Here is a 17,728-nt window from a genome sequence, read left to right as displayed (position 1 = left end):
TACGTGTGCACATATATACATATAAAGTTAGTATTCTAATACGAACTTTAAGGGATCCTACAATAAAAACCGAACTCCGAATCTTTGTTTTACCGATTCAATAAGCTTACACACACGAGTTAAAGATCTTCTACATGGAAATCGTAGACGGTCATGAAGTTTCAAGTCGTAGAAAACTGACCAATTTTAATCGAATATTCTTCTTATATTTGATTGGTTGATTTCCTACGATTTAAGACTCCACAACCAAGACTTCTATGTAGAGGATCCTTTAACGGTACAGAATCGTGAGGCTCTGAAACAAACCACCACGCATGTTACACTCATGTGAGACATCATGTATTGAAATTCGTGAAGTCACATGAAACAAAACAGCACATTGGTCGCACTAAGTGTACGATGTTACGGCATGTAAAATTTTTAATAATTCAATCATCTTGAAGCCAATTATGGGAACTCAACATCATCATCATCGTCATTGGCTGCATTTAGCAGACTTAACAGTTGAGCGCTTGTTGTTATTGGTGTATTCTTCTAGATCATCCAATTAAACTTTTAGATGTTGAGTCTGCTGACATTTAAAAGTTTAATTAGATGATCTAGAAGAACACAGTTAAAAAAAAGATAAAAATTTTTTGCTGAGAATTTCTCATCATACTGCGCCTTTTATTCAGTTTGATGTAGTTTTTTAAATACGAGTAACTGAATTTCGCTGTGTCTCTCTATTGTGCACTGCTTGAAAATTAGATATATTGAATATTTCTGTACGAAACTAGTCACGCGTAAAAGCATCGTGTAATTCCAAAGTTATAGCACGCAGTTTTGTTTTAATGCTAGCACTGTAATATAATTTGAAGTAGTAATTAATCTGACGACATTGACTTGCACGATACTGTACAATATCTAAATTATAAAAATTACAGCTTGTTCAGCTGTGACTTTTTGCTAGCTATCTGGGAAACTACGACATGATAAAAGACTTTAATTTCAAAAATTTATGTACATATATAAATTGATGATATAAATAATATAAATTCCACACTACAGATTAATATTATCGCGTTATCCTATGTTTTGATTTTGAAAAAGAATTTTCATATGTGCAAAAATAATATATGCAATCTATCTACAAACATTGCGGTTAATCGATAAAACAGACAGCTTTATGATTCTCTACAGTAGTTGTCTCTTATGCACATTTGCTACAGAAAAACATATATGTATACATTGTATTCACGATAAATTTTATTTTCTTCCTTTATTTTTGTGTTAAAATTCTTCTCTTCCTTTTATTTTTGTGTTAAAATTAAAAAATTTTTGTCATTAATTAACGTTTTTTATATTTACAAAATATATTTATTGTATACTAACATTTAATATAATGTGACATCTCAACAATGTTCTTTCACGTGCTAAAGTTAAGAATATAAATTCTTAAAACATTTCTTGAAAGTTTAAAAATATTTTATATTATTATATAATATTATAAACACATTTACAAAATATTAGATGAAAACGTTGATGAAATTTTCATAAAATCAATATATTAAGATATTGATCTAATGTTTCCTGCTTACTACAGAATAAATTCGGTAAGTTCTATCATTAAAAAAAATTTTTTATATCTCTCGAAATTAAGACCACCTGCACCTTATATTTCTTGTATCGAAAACTTATATATAACATCGGAAGCAACGGTTATTTGGAACCCAATTATTTAAAAAATAACTTATTTAAAAGGTTAAGTAAGGTTAAGGTAAGTAAAAATATTAAAAGAGGCAAATATTAAAATCCTGTTTTTCTACAAAGGCTCCTCAGTGTGTGATATCAGGGTCCTATGTAATGATATAGTATTACAAATATAACATTATTAGTGGTAAATGACATTCAGTTGAAATTGAAATTATATTTCTATTTAAATAAGAAAGTAATTTTTAATTACTTTTTAAAGTAATGTAATTAGTGTTATGTGCGAGAGCTGTATGATTCGGTAGTTTAGCAGATTCAAATTATATACATATCAATATTTATATTACGTCGATGAACGTACCCAGTGTTTTTGACCTTTTACAAGCAATTTTTGCAAACGCTACCTCACATCATTTTTATACATTCGGTGGTTAATTACAGATATACCGTAATATAAAACAGTTAGAATGGCAGAACAAAAAGCAACATTCCGTAAACATCACCAGTGCAGAACCAATTGCCAGAATCAATTTCCAGTTCGTCAGTGGATACGTAGACATTACACAAAAATGCCAAACAGTATTTACGCGAAATGTCATCATTGTCCGAAATTCATAACAAGTCGATTCCCAACCTTTTTACGTGATCACTTGGTACGGAAACATTCGAAAGAATTATCAGAAGAAGAAAAGGAAGATGAACGTACTCATTGGATATCGGATCATTTTATCGAAATAAAAGACACACAGTTCGCGAAATGTAACGTATGTAACATAATAATAATGGACGATAAAAAGAATAATTTACAAGAGCACTTAAAAAGAAAGCACGGGTAAGTATATTCTAAAGGTAATGAAAAATTGATATGGAAGAGCAAAATTAACAATAATTCATAGTAATAAATAAATAACACCCAAAGAAATATAATAGTTAAAATAAGTACTTAATTAAAGCAATAGGCACATATCAAAATATGTGTATTATTACCATGTTTAGTATCCAGAAAAGTACAAATTAATAATATTAATAATATTCTTTCATTTTAATTTTCGTACAAGAATAATTAGATCTAAGATTTGTATTTACTAAATTGCCATGCTAGATCGCATGTCCAAATAATATAAGTTGAAAGTTATAAAACAATACATTTGTTCGCATAAATGGAGCAGCGTATATAATTGAAACAAATTTCTATATTGTTATTTTTTACTTCTTTAACCATTACTCTATATTTAAATGTAGGATTTTAGTTCCATGTTCAGATTGTTCAGATGTTACGGATTGTGTGAGCAGCGATGCAAACACGGATACAACTGTAAAAGAAGATGAAATACACTCAGCAAGTTCATCTAAAATTTGTAAAAACACGGAACAGATAGGTGTTCTTGATAAGTAATTATTCATTATAATTTATTATATTTATTATATCATAGATTATTTGAATTAAACATTGCATTTCTTATACGAATATAAAAAATATTAATGGCATGAAGAATAAGTAATAGAAAAAGTTATATTAATCAAGGAATAACTAAACGGTTGGTTGTAATAAGTAACAAAATTTCAATGCTTTGTATTCAACATTTGTATATACATATATGTGTATACTAGTGTCCAAATAAATATCATTTGAAATGTAGAAGTATAGGGATTGTATGGGAAAAATATTTAATTATAAATATATTATATAAAATACAGATATTTACAAAATTATCTGGGTACAAATACAGGTAGAGCATAAAAGTATTTAAAAAATTTAGATATTTTTAGGTATTTTAACAAAAAGAAAAGAAAAAAGAAAAACAAGCTGCAAGTTTTATTTTACACGAAATTACTATCTATATAGTAGGTAGAAAAATTTTTGTAAATAAAGAAAGTAAATTTTTGTAAGTAAAGCAAACTTAGTTTTAGCTTAATGTCCAACATATAATGGTAAAATTGTAGAGATTATAAACATTTATTGTTCGTTTCAACTTAATTTCCAAGTTATAATAGTAAAAATGTAAAGAATACAAAACAATACTGCTTACTAATGTGTATGATTTTTTCTGCACCTGTAATAGACTCTATAGAGCTATGATGTTAGGACCAATTATAGATGACCGCGTTACACGATCAGTTTACTATTCTCTTTCTATGAGATTCTTTAGTCGTTATTCCCTAATTAGTAAGCACTAAAATTTCCTATGAGGTGAAACAAATAAAAGCATTTGCACAAAGAGAATTGAAAAAAATGATAATTTATATAATAATCAAAAATTAAGTTTCTAATATTATATTATATTTCTAATATTATAATATAAAATATATAAATAAATAACTTGTATCTACGTATCTCTAAACTTAAAAAGTACTACAAATCCAGGTACAAATACAAGTATTTCCGCCTATAAGGATTTAAATAATGCTAAATTTACATAAAGCTAAAATAATTAGATACTTTATGTAGATACTTTTTTACCTAGACATCATTGGTAGATACACACACACACATATATATATATATATATATATACATACATATATATAGATATATATGTGGATATATATACATATATATGGATATATATGTGGATATACATATTTTTTTAAATTAAAAGTAACAGTTATTGTATAATTACAGATAATAAATATTTTATTACATTTTAATTTTTTTTCATATTGTATATACAGATCCGTGTCGAGCACTGAATCAACAGACGATGTTTCGGGTTTTTCTCCCCATAAAGATGTGACAAAACATTAATCATTTTCTAGCCAATCAACATCTGCAGCATTCGACATTTCTTTTCCAAATCTTGCGAAATAAACTTGGATCTTTTTACACAAGAATAATTTATATTGCGTAAATTATCATTCATGAATATATTTTAATTATTACTATTGTATCAATAAGCTGAATATTGTGAAAGGTTTAAACTTTTTGTTTAAATCTATTTTGCGACTCGTGTAGTATTACACAAGATATTATAATCCGTCTAGATAATTTTGTAAATATTTTATATTAATAGTTTTTCTAAATTAAGTATTATGTTGATATTATTCGACAATTGAATCATGATGACACTGAACCATGTAATATTCTATTTCATATTCATAAAACGTGTACATCAATTGCATTGATTTTATATATTGTTTAATGGCTAAATGTAATTTCCATGATTTGTTGCTCACTGCTAGAGATGAATCCCCTTTAATCTCTATTGTGATTTTAGTTTAATATCTTTAAGGTAGTTTAATATCTTAAGATAATTCACTATCTTAAGATACACTTGCAACAATACCATCTAAAAGTTAGATACTTTTAACTTTTTTAATATTTATTAAGGAATTTATATTTTCGGTTATACTGTAAAGGAAATATAGTATTCATGATTCAGTGTGCAAAGATCATTCCTTATATCTCGACAAAGAATTTTACACAAGTTATTTATCTTCTATTTATCAGTCACACATAAAATAGAAATATTAAATTACATAGATATGTAACTTATATTTCTTGCAATACTACAAGAAATTAAAAAATCGAAAAAAATTAAAAGAGAAATAACATGTAGTTTTACATATATAATATTAAGAGAGAATAATACAATTACCTATTCAGCATACGATATTTCAAAAATATCTTTAAATATTTATTAAATATTTTTACTAAAGTGTTCCAAGTATCCGACAAATATCCGATATCTGTTTGGATAATTGTCCTATCAAATATCCGAAAAAAAATATCGGATATCTGATATCTAATACTTTTATGATCTAATGCAATCCTAATTTAAATAAACATTTAAAATATGTTTTAGAAATATTGTTTGCTGATTAGGTACTACATGATTAAATGACTGAATGAAATGGATAATCTTTGACTAGTAGACACAACAAATTAGTTTTTAATTTATTGTGTATATGTTTACCAACAATAATAAATAATAATTTCTTCTTATATTCTTAAAAAGAAATAATTACGTGCTAATGTTTCTAAATATATGTATGAATATATATAACAATAAATTAAATAAATATTTGCAAATTAATTTATTTGCAATGTCTTTAAAGTTAATTAATTTTAGGAATCGATTCCTACATAGAAAAATTTATAACATTTCCTCATCTTGTCAATATACTGTATTTTTTAAATCTCAACTATTAATATATTTTAGCCTACGTGTTAGTGTTTCTATCGTAACTAGGGTTATCATTGATTTCAAGAATATATGTACTTTTTTGAGATTGTGAAACAGTGTACTCTTACATTTTATTTATTGAAATCAAATGTACTCTTTTTTTAAAAGATAGATCAACTTGAGATAAAATTCAAATAACTCTTTTAAATTTAAAAACGAAAAATGTGTAAATTGATAATGTTTCGAACATCTAATTTAAATATATTTTTGGATAACATGGACACGAAATTATTAAGGAAAATGTTATCAAATAAATAGATATAGATTACTTAAAAAACATTTGATCTTCAAAATCTTAAAGAGTGCGTTCCGAGTTACGCATGAAGTGCATGATGTATCATTTTATCTTTCTTTATTATTCGATGAACAATAGAGAACAAATATTGCGCGCGCGCATAATGTGCTTTATGCGTTATTCGGAACGTACCCAAAGATATATTCTTTTTTTTTACAATTCCAAAGTATAATTATAATATGGAAAACTTTAGCTTTATAAACGCTATTGGATTGAGGAGAAAAATAAACTGTTCATCCCGTTAAAAAATTTAATGGTTCAATATAATTTTATTAATTTAAAACAAAATGATTGTTTATAGTTTTACAATTATTGTACGGTAACAAGAAATTGTTAACTGGTATGAAGCAAGATCAAATATTCATTATGAAATTTTATATTTATATATAGTAATATAAAATGTTATTATATATAAATGTGTGCGTATATATACAGAATATTTGATAAGTAATGATAGCATTCTTGCATAGGGATAAAGCAGACTAAACTGAATCGAAAAGTCATTTTGCAATTTTCGCGATAGTTAGTGAAATATCAATTACTAAAAATCATTAAGTTCTATCAACTTTACAGAAAAACAGCAACAGAAAAAAATTGTTTTTTTTTGTTCTCATAGAGCTCCAAGAATTTTTTCAGAATTTTTTGTTAACTTTTTATCAACTGCATTTTCTTATACATATATTGGCAACTATTTTTACCAACATAAGAAAATACGGTACTAAAAAATTCTGAAAAAATTCTTAGAACTCTATGAGAAAAAAAATCAAACAATTTTTGTCATATGGTTTTTTTTTTTGTAAAATTGATAGTATTTGAGTAAAAAATTATTGAATGAAAACTAATTCGACGATTTTTAGTAATTAATATCTTTTTAATGAAAAATTGTATAAAATGATAGGACTTTTCGTCTCAGTTTAGTCCCATCTACCTTTCTGTGAATTATTGCTAGGGTCTCGCTGCACACCCTGTATATATATTAAAAGAAATATGATTATATAATCACGTGTGTTTTATAAAATATATTTTTTTGGACATAAATATTAGGTCATCTAAAAAGTATCCGCGGTTTTTTGTCACTAGATGTGTGTTGATGGTCATATATCTAGTGACAAAGTACCGCGAATACTTTTTAGATGACCCATATATATCGAACTGGTTTCGTATTTTACACACACACGCGCGCGCGCGCGCGCGCGCACGCACGCGCACACACACACACACACAATATATTTATATTTGTAAATCAAGATCCTTTTAAGAGATGGAATTTATTCAACGTCACGAATGGTCGCTTGCCGAACAAAAAACAGGAAAATTTCTTCAAGAATGTATAACATCTGCTTTTTTCCGCTTTTTGCGGGCCGTTCCACTACCCGTTCCGCGTACACGTAGATTGTATATACACGTCGACAAGCGGAACGGCCGGCGCACACATGACGCCGGCGATCATCCGATATTACGTCACCATCGCCCTCTTGCTTGGTAGCAGAGCCGGGCCCGCTCTATCGCCGTTCCACAGTGGCCATTCATACATACTCGCGACGCGATAAAGCGCGATAAAGCGGACGCGACGCAGTGCATAGTGAGTGTCGATAAATCTTCACCTTGAGGAATCGCGTGTCTCCGGTTTTCCCGATTATCAGATTAACACACAACGCGCGATAAGCCTGTGATCACGCGAGATCGCAAAAATCCCTCTCCCCTTTCCAGAAAAGGGTGCTTGGTGCGGAATTGCGAAATCACTTCGACACTCCCCCCTCCATCGCTAAAACGACATTCAGACGCCGGCAAATTTTGAAGACCGGAAGGCGCGGCTGTCACGCATAACGGTAAGGCGGTGTCATTTTTAGGAGTGCATTCCTTTCACGCATGATGAGCATGATGTATCATTTATCTTTGTTGTTTATTGAATTTTAAAAATAAAGAATAAAAATGATATATCATGCACATCATGCGCGAAAAGTAACGCACCTCAGAATTCGAGTAATGTTATGACGCAAACGAGCTGTGGAATTCCTTGCGTTCCGTATGTCATCGCTCCGACGTGTCACGCGCGTCGTGTTTCCGAGGATGGATGCTACTGATCGATGCAAGGCGACAAGAGAGCCAAGAGTGTTTTCTTGCAACTCTTGAAACGTTGTCTTGGAATGTTGTGGTAACAACGACAGTTCTGTTCTCTGTAGCCGCGCTGTTACACTTTTCAAGCTAAAAATAAAATAATAGCGAATTCGGTCCTATTCACTTACCTAGATTGGTAAAAGCTGCAGTACGTGAAATTAGCAAAATTAAATGTAAAGCAGGTAAAGATATAAATATTCTGTACTTCTAATAATAATAATATTATCGCGTTATTTAACAGAATGAACATCTATTATTTCATTATAAAAGTTGATTATATTTTTCACTGCATTTATATATAGATACTTTGTATAAAGCAGCCTTTAATATGCACTAATTCAGTGCGAGTGATCGAATTCACATAAATAATATTAGTGAGAAATGACAATGGAATCGATGTCGAATCGATGTCAATTTGATGTCGATTCTATTGTCATTTCTCACTGGGTACACTATTTTCTTTCAAGTAGGACACAGAAATCATAATAATATCTGACCTTATTTGTTACTTATAAGTTTATTTTTATGTATCAATTACGATATCATTATAACTTAATTATGACTCTGTGTTCTACCTGGGATTAGACATTTATTCCTTAGATTAGATTAGACCTCGATAAACAGAACGTCTAAAATTGACGCGCGCGCGTATAGTAAGACAACTTTAAGATATCTTTAAGAGTTCTTTATGAAACATCTGATAAATATTTCTTAAAAAAACTCAAAGATATCCTAAAGTTATCTTATGTGCTGATTTCAAACATTCTATTCATTGAGACTGCACTCTTTTTCTCGCTTTCGCCAAATATCAATATATATCCATCTCGCTTTAAATTTTAAAAGTGTACATTAATTCAGCCACAGAACAGAAAACAGACCTCATGAATAAAAGGAAAAGGAAAGCTGGATAAAACGTGCGACTGCAAAGAATAAGCTTAACATGCTGCAATGGGAGCGTCGCCATTGTGGCGTTGTTCGAAATTGATCTTCATTCGCGTAATTGGGAGGGGCGTTCGATATTAATTAGTGCACAGTTAATTCGATGAGATGCTGACAGCGTAACAATATGTATCGTAAATGAGAAACTGTAGAGAGAGAAAGAGAGAGAGAGAGAGCGGAAAAAAGATCGCGTTGATGACAATGCAACAATCATTTATGAAACAATCATGCGCAGTGTATAATGCGCACAAAATCGTGCTGCACAAAGAAACTTGTGTACGTGGTGAGGTTTTAAAAAATCAGCTTTGTGTTTTGTTGCCGAACGAAAGCGTGCTCAGCCCAGATAACACAATATATTTATGATAAATATTTATTAATATTCATTTTTTGAAATGTTATATAGATATTTCATATATATTTTGTATAAAGCTGTATTCAAAATATTATTAAAATGTAGACTAAATATTTTATGTAATATTCATGATAAATATAAATTAATATTTCTAATAAGTATTTTTTTACTTGGATTATAATGTCTTATTAAGTATTTTCATAAAATTTACTATACTATATTTACAATAAATATTTTATAAGATTTATAATAAATGTTCATGATCTGTGCAATCTAAGACTACAAAAATATCTAAACTAAATTTTATAAATATTTATAAATATTTTACAAACATTTTATAAATATTGTGTGCGCTGTCTGAGAAGTAGCAAGCTAACGTTAAAATGATTGTAAATAACAATCAACTTGCGAGTTGGATCTAATCTCTATACCGAAAAGATTGAACTTTTTTTCCAAAAAAGGAATATCTTTTTAAATCTCACATATATTGTCAAATAAATATTGATTCAGAACGATTTCTTAAATATAGGACTATAAATTATAAAAGATTAAAAAGCCAGCCTAGAATTGAATTAAGTTAAATTTTAATTTAATTTAAATGTATTTCATTTAATTTTAAATTATAAATCTTAATTCATTTTAATAAAAGAATTATGAAAGACAGATTTATTGCAATATGAATCCATTTTATCGCGTGAGACATTCTTGAAGTCTAGAGTTATCTCGAAGCTATCTAATAACATAACATATATATATCTACGAAGCTACTATCAGACTAGACGTCCACAATCACAACAGGAATGGTAAATTGAGAATCTCCAATCGCATTAAATCCAATACTAGTTTAATAATGTAACTAATTTAGTAATAATAATAATAATAATAATATAAACCTTTATAGAAATTTAATATCACTAGTTAATTAATTATTTATTTTTGAGTATTAAAAATATTATTAACATTACTTTTAATATTCAAAAGGAGTCATTAATTGGCCAGTACTAGTATCACATTTCTATAAAGGTAATATTTTTTTATAGTATACAAATAGTTTTTCTAAATTGTTTGGCAGATTATTAAAACAATTATAATCGAAATCCATGCCGGAGGTAGTTTTCCATTTTCTCATTTTCCTGCCAATATAGGATAGCTAATTAATATTCGTTCATAAATCGAGAGCTACCAATCGTCAAGCGCAGTAACACGGTATTCTTCGTTAAATATACGATTCATCAATTTTTTCATGCAAATATTTTGCGTAAACCGAGTTATGCTCGATTCTATCAATGTAGTTTAATTTTAATTCCAGTGCAACTAACGCTTTTTCTACTTCTAAGAATTAGAAAAAGATGAAGAGTAAATTGAACTGAGATCAAAGTTAATGCACAATGGGAAGAAACGGACATTATAGCTACTCCAAATTGACGTCAAGCTTGTTCCATTTGTAATGCGTGATCTATAATATCACAATAGCAATAATGGATGAAATTGTAAGAGTAAAAAATTGACCAATCAGTCGAATGTTAGAAGAATAATCGACTGCGATTGGTCAATTTCTTACTCTTACTGTTATGCCGATGCTACAATGAGTCGGTAATCGATAGTCCTAATGCATGATCTACAATGGGCAGTAGCAGTAGTTGATTAAGGAGTAGGCGTAGAAATCGACCAATCATAGTTGAATGTGAGAAAAATAATCAACTTGTAGACCATGCATAAGTCTCAGTGAAGTTGTGTGTGTGACCAATAGCCAACTTGTATGACTAGCGCTGATAGCGCCAACTTCACCGATTAAAATTAAAACTTTCTACTATAAACTCACATTGTAGAATCAGCATTATATATACTGCCATTGTAGACCACGCATAACTGTCCGTAAGCCGGGCCTTGCACTCTTTGTCATTCTTCGTGAAACGAAGACCGATGTACGGTCGAACAACGGGATGAGAGTAGGAGGGAAGATGAGTAGGTGCGAGGGGCGCAACTGAACTACCGAGAACAGACCTATCGCAACGAGCGTCTGCTGGGTCAGCTGTCGAGGCAATTCGCTCGCGTATTGACACGTTGCAATTTCTTCACCATCCTTCATGGATATTGTGTCGCGAATTTCGTGTTACGTTCGAACACCAGTTGCTATCTCAATCTCTCGCCGGAATTTCGATTGACTTGAGCGAAAAGGGAGAAGCCAGAGGATTTCCAACGCGATTTTCTTCCGAGCCGATTTCGGAAACGAGATCAAGGGTATGTATTATGAAATTATTCGGAATAGATTCCGATCGGAATTATTCAATTATTCCCTAGATTTCTATTGTATCTTGTAGAAAAATCAGAATAATTTCGATCGGAATCTCCACTCCGACTCGTTTCATGATGAATAGCTCGGATAGCCGTGTGAATGCCGAGTACGAGCGACACCACCTACCTTCCTTATCGACGATTGCGTCTTGATAACTGTGAATTGCGTTGCTCGGCTGTTTGCGTTAACGCGGCAAAAGCCGCGCGCCGTGAATGGCGTGAAATGCGTGAATCTGCATTCAACGAGACACGGGCCGTCAGACGTGCGTGACACGCGGCTCGCAAGTCGCACGCTCGCAGGCGCGGCACCGCCGAGTGACGTCGTGACCGGTCGGATCGCGAATTCCGATTACTCCGATAAGTCCGGCTCGTCCGCCGACGCGAGAATGCATCAGAAAACGCGCCCGCTATCTACCCGCGATAGTGTAATTACCGTTGCGGTTTGTTTCTATTTTAAACTGGAGTCAGTTTTGACTTACGTTTCTACGAGCGACGACATTCCGCTCACGCGAAACGGTCGCGATTATTCGATCGAAACGCTTATACATTTTCTTGCGTAACGTATTGGTGGCCACGAGTTTGTTACAATAGATCCCACATCGTAGGATCTCGAACTGCAATTCTGACAGATGTATTCGTTTGCTTGCAGTTAAATCAAGGCTGCATGGCAACGCCATTGAAAACGTAAGAAAATGTCCAGGAAGCGCACCAGGGAGGAAACTATGCTGACTACTGTGTCCCATCAGAATAGCGTTAATGGAGAAAGTGCGTCCTGCTCCAGGGAAAATTCTCCGTTTCACGCTGTAAGCATTGATAATAATTTTCATGCAAAAATAAATGAATAAGTCGGCATTATCATTTAACCATGGAAACGTATCACATTGCGAGCCATCTTAATAAGAGCCTTCTGCAAAACTTTCCCAGAGAAATCTATTTTTACTCGAGATTGTGACAAATAACTTTTTCGTCGGATCACACATACATTTAAATGTAAATTTATGTCAGCAGTAGATTAACATATACTCATGTTCATGCTTAAATATTTAGTTTTTTGCGAGAACTAGAATATATTGGAATGCATAACATAGACACATATATTTGTAAACTCTATATATTTATTATTATATACAAATATTGATAACAAGTTAACCATTAATGTGTTGTCTAGAGATAATGCACAATATTGCTTTTAACTGATAATAGTCTGGCGTGATTCTAGATTGACATATCTAATGTGATAAAAGCTCGGAAATGTTTTATTGCTTCTGCAGTCTTGTTCGGTAATTAAAAGTGAACTCACGTTGAATTTAAACATATTGAGAGCAATTCGACATTTATAAAACTTGTACATATTTTTTTATAGTTATATAATATCTGAAAGTGGCTAAATGTAATTATGCTGTCTTTTTACTTTTAAACGTTAAATGTTTTTAATATAAATTATTAATTACAATATTTGAGATAGTATAAAAATTTTGTTTCTATTATAAATAGAAGTGTATTAAACAAACAATGACTTGGGGATCCAAGCAGAATTGTAACAGAGGTAGCAGTGCAAATTTAATGTGTCTAAAGGACTATAATGATCAAATTTCTGTTTGTCAGGAAAGATTACCAGTAAGTTTTATTTTTTACATGAATTATATATTAAAAAATAATATTATTATGTGATACAATAAATTGAATTAATAAATAATAAGGACAATGTAATCATGATAACGTAAAAATTAAGAAATGTGACAAATTTTTTTTTCTTTTAACATTACATACATCATTATTTATATAATTTTACACAAATCAATTCTTTATTTTTTATTGAATAGATATATATATATATAGACATATTTATTATCTTGTTAATATATTATCTTCTTATTTATTTTTTTTAGTCAATCTGTAAAGAAGCACCTTTTAGTGACGATCCAGATGCTATCGTAGAGAGGAATGCTTGCGATTATAACACGCGAATTACCTTAAAACAAGCAAGAAGTGGCAAAGGTATATTTTATAGATTCTTATTAAAAATATTAAATATTATAAAAATTTTTATTTTTACTTATATCACTTAAATTTCCTTCTTTTATAGTTCCTAGAAAAATTAGAGTTTATGCCGATGGTATTTATGATCTCTTCCATCAAGGACATGCACGGCAACTTTTACAGGCTAAAAACATTTTTCCAAATGTTTATCTTATTGTTGGAGGTAACTATGCAAAATTGTTTAGGAAAACTTTTTTATAACATTATTATACACTTTATTATACATTTATTATACTTTGTTCTTGTTTATCACTAAAATAAAATATAAATATACTTATGATACATCAATCAAATAATTTCTTTTACAGTGTGTAATGATGAATTAACACATAGCAAAAAAGGAAGAACTGTAATGACGGACTTAGAAAGGTATGATGCTGTTAAACATTGTAGATACGTAGATGAAGTTGTTCGAGATGCACCCTGGGAACTAGATGATGATTTTATAAAAAAGCACAAGGTACATTCATATTTATACATCTTTAAATTTATATAATCAAGTGCTACGTTTTATTTCATAGAAATTGCATGAATTATGTTGTATTACAGATAGACTTTGTTGCTCATGACGATATACCATATGTGACAGATGATTCATCAGACGTTTATGCTAAATTAAAAGCTAAAGGTATGTTTGTAGCCACACAGAGAACAGAAGGGGTTTCCACGTCGGATATAGTTGCAAGGATAGTCAAGGATTATGACATATACGTCAGGAGAAATCTCGCACGGGGTTACAGTGCAAAGGAACTTAATGTGTCTTTTCTCAACGTAAGTGATTATGAATCATTACCTAATAGTGTCATTTGCCATACTTACATTATTGAACTTAAGTTATATGATTATATTGAAAAAAATACGCAAAATAAGTAATAAGTAAAAATTAATTGTAATAATTAGTAAATATTACAACAAATATGTGTTACAAAAAATAAAATCTTACAGGAGAAAAAATTTCGCCTACAAAACAAGTTTGATGATCTAAAAGATAAGGGAAAACGAGTAATGGAAAATATTGGTGAGAAACGAATGGATATGATAAGCAAATGGGAAGAGAAATCTCGGGATTTTATTGATGCCTTCCTCCTGCTGTTCGGCAGAGAAGGCAGATTGGTATGTATGTGTGTACGAACATGTTTTCATGGATGCGTACTTTTCAAATATTTTCTAAATCATATGTAAATTATATAAAGATATATTGGAATTTTTTATTTATGTTTGTAGTCAACAATTTGGAATGAAGGTAAAGGACGCTTAATGCAAGCGTTATCTCCACCAGCGAGTCCAAAAAGGGACGGTAGCCCAAGTAGTAGTAACAGTAGCCATGATGAAGATCAGGCAAGGTCCGTTTTTTTTTACTGTTTGTGAAAATCTCGTACATATTTAAATATATCTTAATTTATATATCTTATTATCTACAGTCCACCACCAAAGAAAACAGGACGCTTTGAGTTTTCACAGAATAATCATTATTTAAGTGATGATTATAGTGATGATGAAGAAGAACATCTACACTCCAAATGATAACTAATTAAAAATGCATATATTCTCTCTGACCAAAATAAACGTGCAATTTTTATTTATTACCTTGAAAGTTTAGATGTATTTTCATACACAAACTGCTGATGATGATAAATGCTTAATGGATTTTGTATAATATTAACTAGCACTATATATTAAACAAAATTGCCTGTTGTGATGTGAGAGTTTAGTGTGTTTTTGCAGATTTTATTAATTAGATCATAAAAATAATAAATGATACATGTAGAGAGATTATCTGAGCCATGTATTACTCAATATATATATTTTTTTTATGTTCTTGCTTTTGAGATGTGTTACACCGCTTAGTTCCTATGTTACTTAATGCAAATGTATGCAATCATTTATCTTTAATTTGGTTTCATAATGGAAAATTATGATTAATATATGTATCCATATTTTTAAAGTAAGCACGATTAAAGTTACATTTAACATAAGACATATTAATATGTGCTATTATTTTACAATTAATTTTGTACAGATTTTTATAAAATAATAGTATAGTCAATTACATTAATTACAATTAAATAATTTATTTTTTATCTTTGAACATGCAAAATCAATTATGATCTAATTTAAATGAATACAATTAATATTATGATTATTAAGTTTTATTTCAATTATGATGATATAATAAGATATACAGAACGGATATTTTTAGGAGATTGCAAAATTTTATTGAATTTTATTGTATTTTGTATGCAAATGTAAAAAATAAATGAATGTTTAAACAATGCGGCATTTTAAATATTTTAATACATCTTTACCAATATATAGTTAATCCTTCGTGGTTCCACCTCTTAAAAATTCCGTAATATCAAGGGCAAAATAAGCGTATTTAATTGATTGCTGTATTCAGTTTTTATTTCTTGAAATAAAAAAATTACTGGTAAAAAATTACTTAAATGTGATTGCGAAGGGTGAATATAATGTTTCTAAATATTTTCTCTTTATCCCGAAAAAATTATACGACCAATAAGAATCGTTTGTATAACGCGTTAAGTGATTCTAATTATTGGTTGTGTGACTTCTGAAATTTCAACTGTCATGAAGAAGCATCCTTATACTCATTTCCACCAATGTAGACTTTAATTCATCTTTTGATTCATCTTTTTCTAGTTGTAAAAATTACAAAAACATAAAAAATAAATAAAACCGAGATTAAAGTTAATTATTACATTGTTAATTAGTACATTGGAGAAAACGGATATTGACTTTTACAATTTGAAAATCGAATACTTGAAATTATCATATTCTTTGGAAAATTCTTGAAATTTTGAATAATATAATATTGTTCTTTATTATACACACACACACACACGCGCGCGCGCGCGCGCAATCTAATATTTATTATTTCTTTTCATAAATTTAAATACTTTTTCAAAATTTATACTTTTTTTTGATCAAATTATGCCACTTTGAAACTAAACGTTTTTTACAACGAATGTTGAAATTCGGCGAAAAATCATTGCAAGAATTTTTTATCTCTTCAATTCTGCAGAATTAAATTTAAAGACGATCAAGAGCATATTAAAGTACAAACTTCGAGCTTCAAAATGCTTTTTTAATTTTTGGCAAGCCAATATTCTTATGATGCTAATCCTACAGCTCTCTGACCGCAGTGATGAAACTGGTCCTGAATACCGTCCGCACATGTATGGATATACTCTAAAGGGCCTTCTATAAAACCGGTTCTGCATTGGTTTGCAAGCCGATCGCAAATTTGTTGTGACAGCCAATATGAAGCGTTGATTTCAAAATGCAAGCTTCAGATTGGCTGTCGCAACAAATTTCGATCAGCTTGCAACTAATGTAGAACCAGCTTAATAAGTCATTAATTATAAATTAAAAGTCAAGAGTTAAAAATTGATTACTGTGATTGATCAATTTTTAACTTCTGACTTCTGATTATGAAGGCCCATAAAGCGAAGAGCAGAGACTCTTACATAACGCATAACACATAAGGCATAAGAAATTGAATCAATCAGAATTCTTTATTTCATGAAAAAGAAGGAAACGAAGGACTTCGATTGGTACATTTTCTTATGCATTACGTATTATGAGTTATGCAAAAGTCTGTGCTCCTTATTTAAGAGAAGTTGTGTTCTGATACTGTTCTATGTAATAATAAAAATTTATATTTATATAGTAAACTACAAGAGATTCCACTATTAGTGTATCTCATACATTAAATTCAATTTCAGCAAAATTATTAAATTAAACATATCACTGTGCAATATGCTCTGACGCTGTCATATAAAGGTAGCTTAAAGTATC

General features: G+C 29.9%; 2 protein-coding genes and 1 long non-coding RNA gene across 6 annotated transcripts in view; 2 read left to right on the top strand and 1 right to left on the bottom strand.

The window, feature by feature from the left end:
* Window positions 1–17,728, bottom strand: part of LOC147908699 (uncharacterized) — a 135,376-nt gene that overhangs the window by 5,484 nt on the left and 112,164 nt on the right. The window lies entirely within an intron of this gene.
* Window positions 1,355–5,663, top strand: LOC105144511 (uncharacterized). The gene is made up of 3 exons (XM_011053449.2): window positions 1,355–2,521; window positions 2,932–3,081; window positions 4,363–5,663. The coding sequence occupies exons 1-3, from the start codon at window positions 2,157–2,159 to the stop codon at window positions 4,433–4,435; spliced, it is 588 nt and encodes a 195-aa protein (XP_011051751.1). The 5' UTR covers window positions 1,355–2,156; the 3' UTR covers window positions 4,436–5,663.
* Window positions 7,674–16,185, top strand: LOC105144512 (choline-phosphate cytidylyltransferase A). Of its 4 annotated transcripts, none has more exons than XM_011053453.2 (10): window positions 7,674–7,997; window positions 12,522–12,675; window positions 13,367–13,489; window positions 13,762–13,870; window positions 13,959–14,075; window positions 14,221–14,372; window positions 14,462–14,683; window positions 14,858–15,025; window positions 15,137–15,255; window positions 15,334–16,185. In XM_011053453.2, the coding sequence occupies exons 2-10, from the start codon at window positions 12,565–12,567 to the stop codon at window positions 15,434–15,436; spliced, it is 1,224 nt and encodes a 407-aa protein (XP_011051755.1). In that variant the 5' UTR covers window positions 7,674–7,997; window positions 12,522–12,564; the 3' UTR covers window positions 15,437–16,185. The 4 variants fall into 4 exon arrangements, with proteins under 4 accessions (XP_011051755.1, XP_011051753.1, XP_011051758.1 ...); XM_011053451.2 differs by lacking the exon at window positions 7,674–7,997 and adding an exon at window positions 11,449–11,818; XM_011053455.2 differs by lacking the exon at window positions 7,674–7,997 and adding an exon at window positions 12,305–12,428.

This window comes from Acromyrmex echinatior, chromosome 8, assembly GCF_024713525.1.
Source record: "Acromyrmex echinatior isolate Ae372 chromosome 8, ASM2471352v2, whole genome shotgun sequence".
In the NCBI taxonomy this organism is placed as follows: Eukaryota; Metazoa; Arthropoda; class Insecta; order Hymenoptera; family Formicidae; genus Acromyrmex; species Acromyrmex echinatior.
The sequence above is the reverse complement of the archived record's forward strand: the minus strand, read 5'-3'. Positions and strand labels throughout refer to the sequence as shown.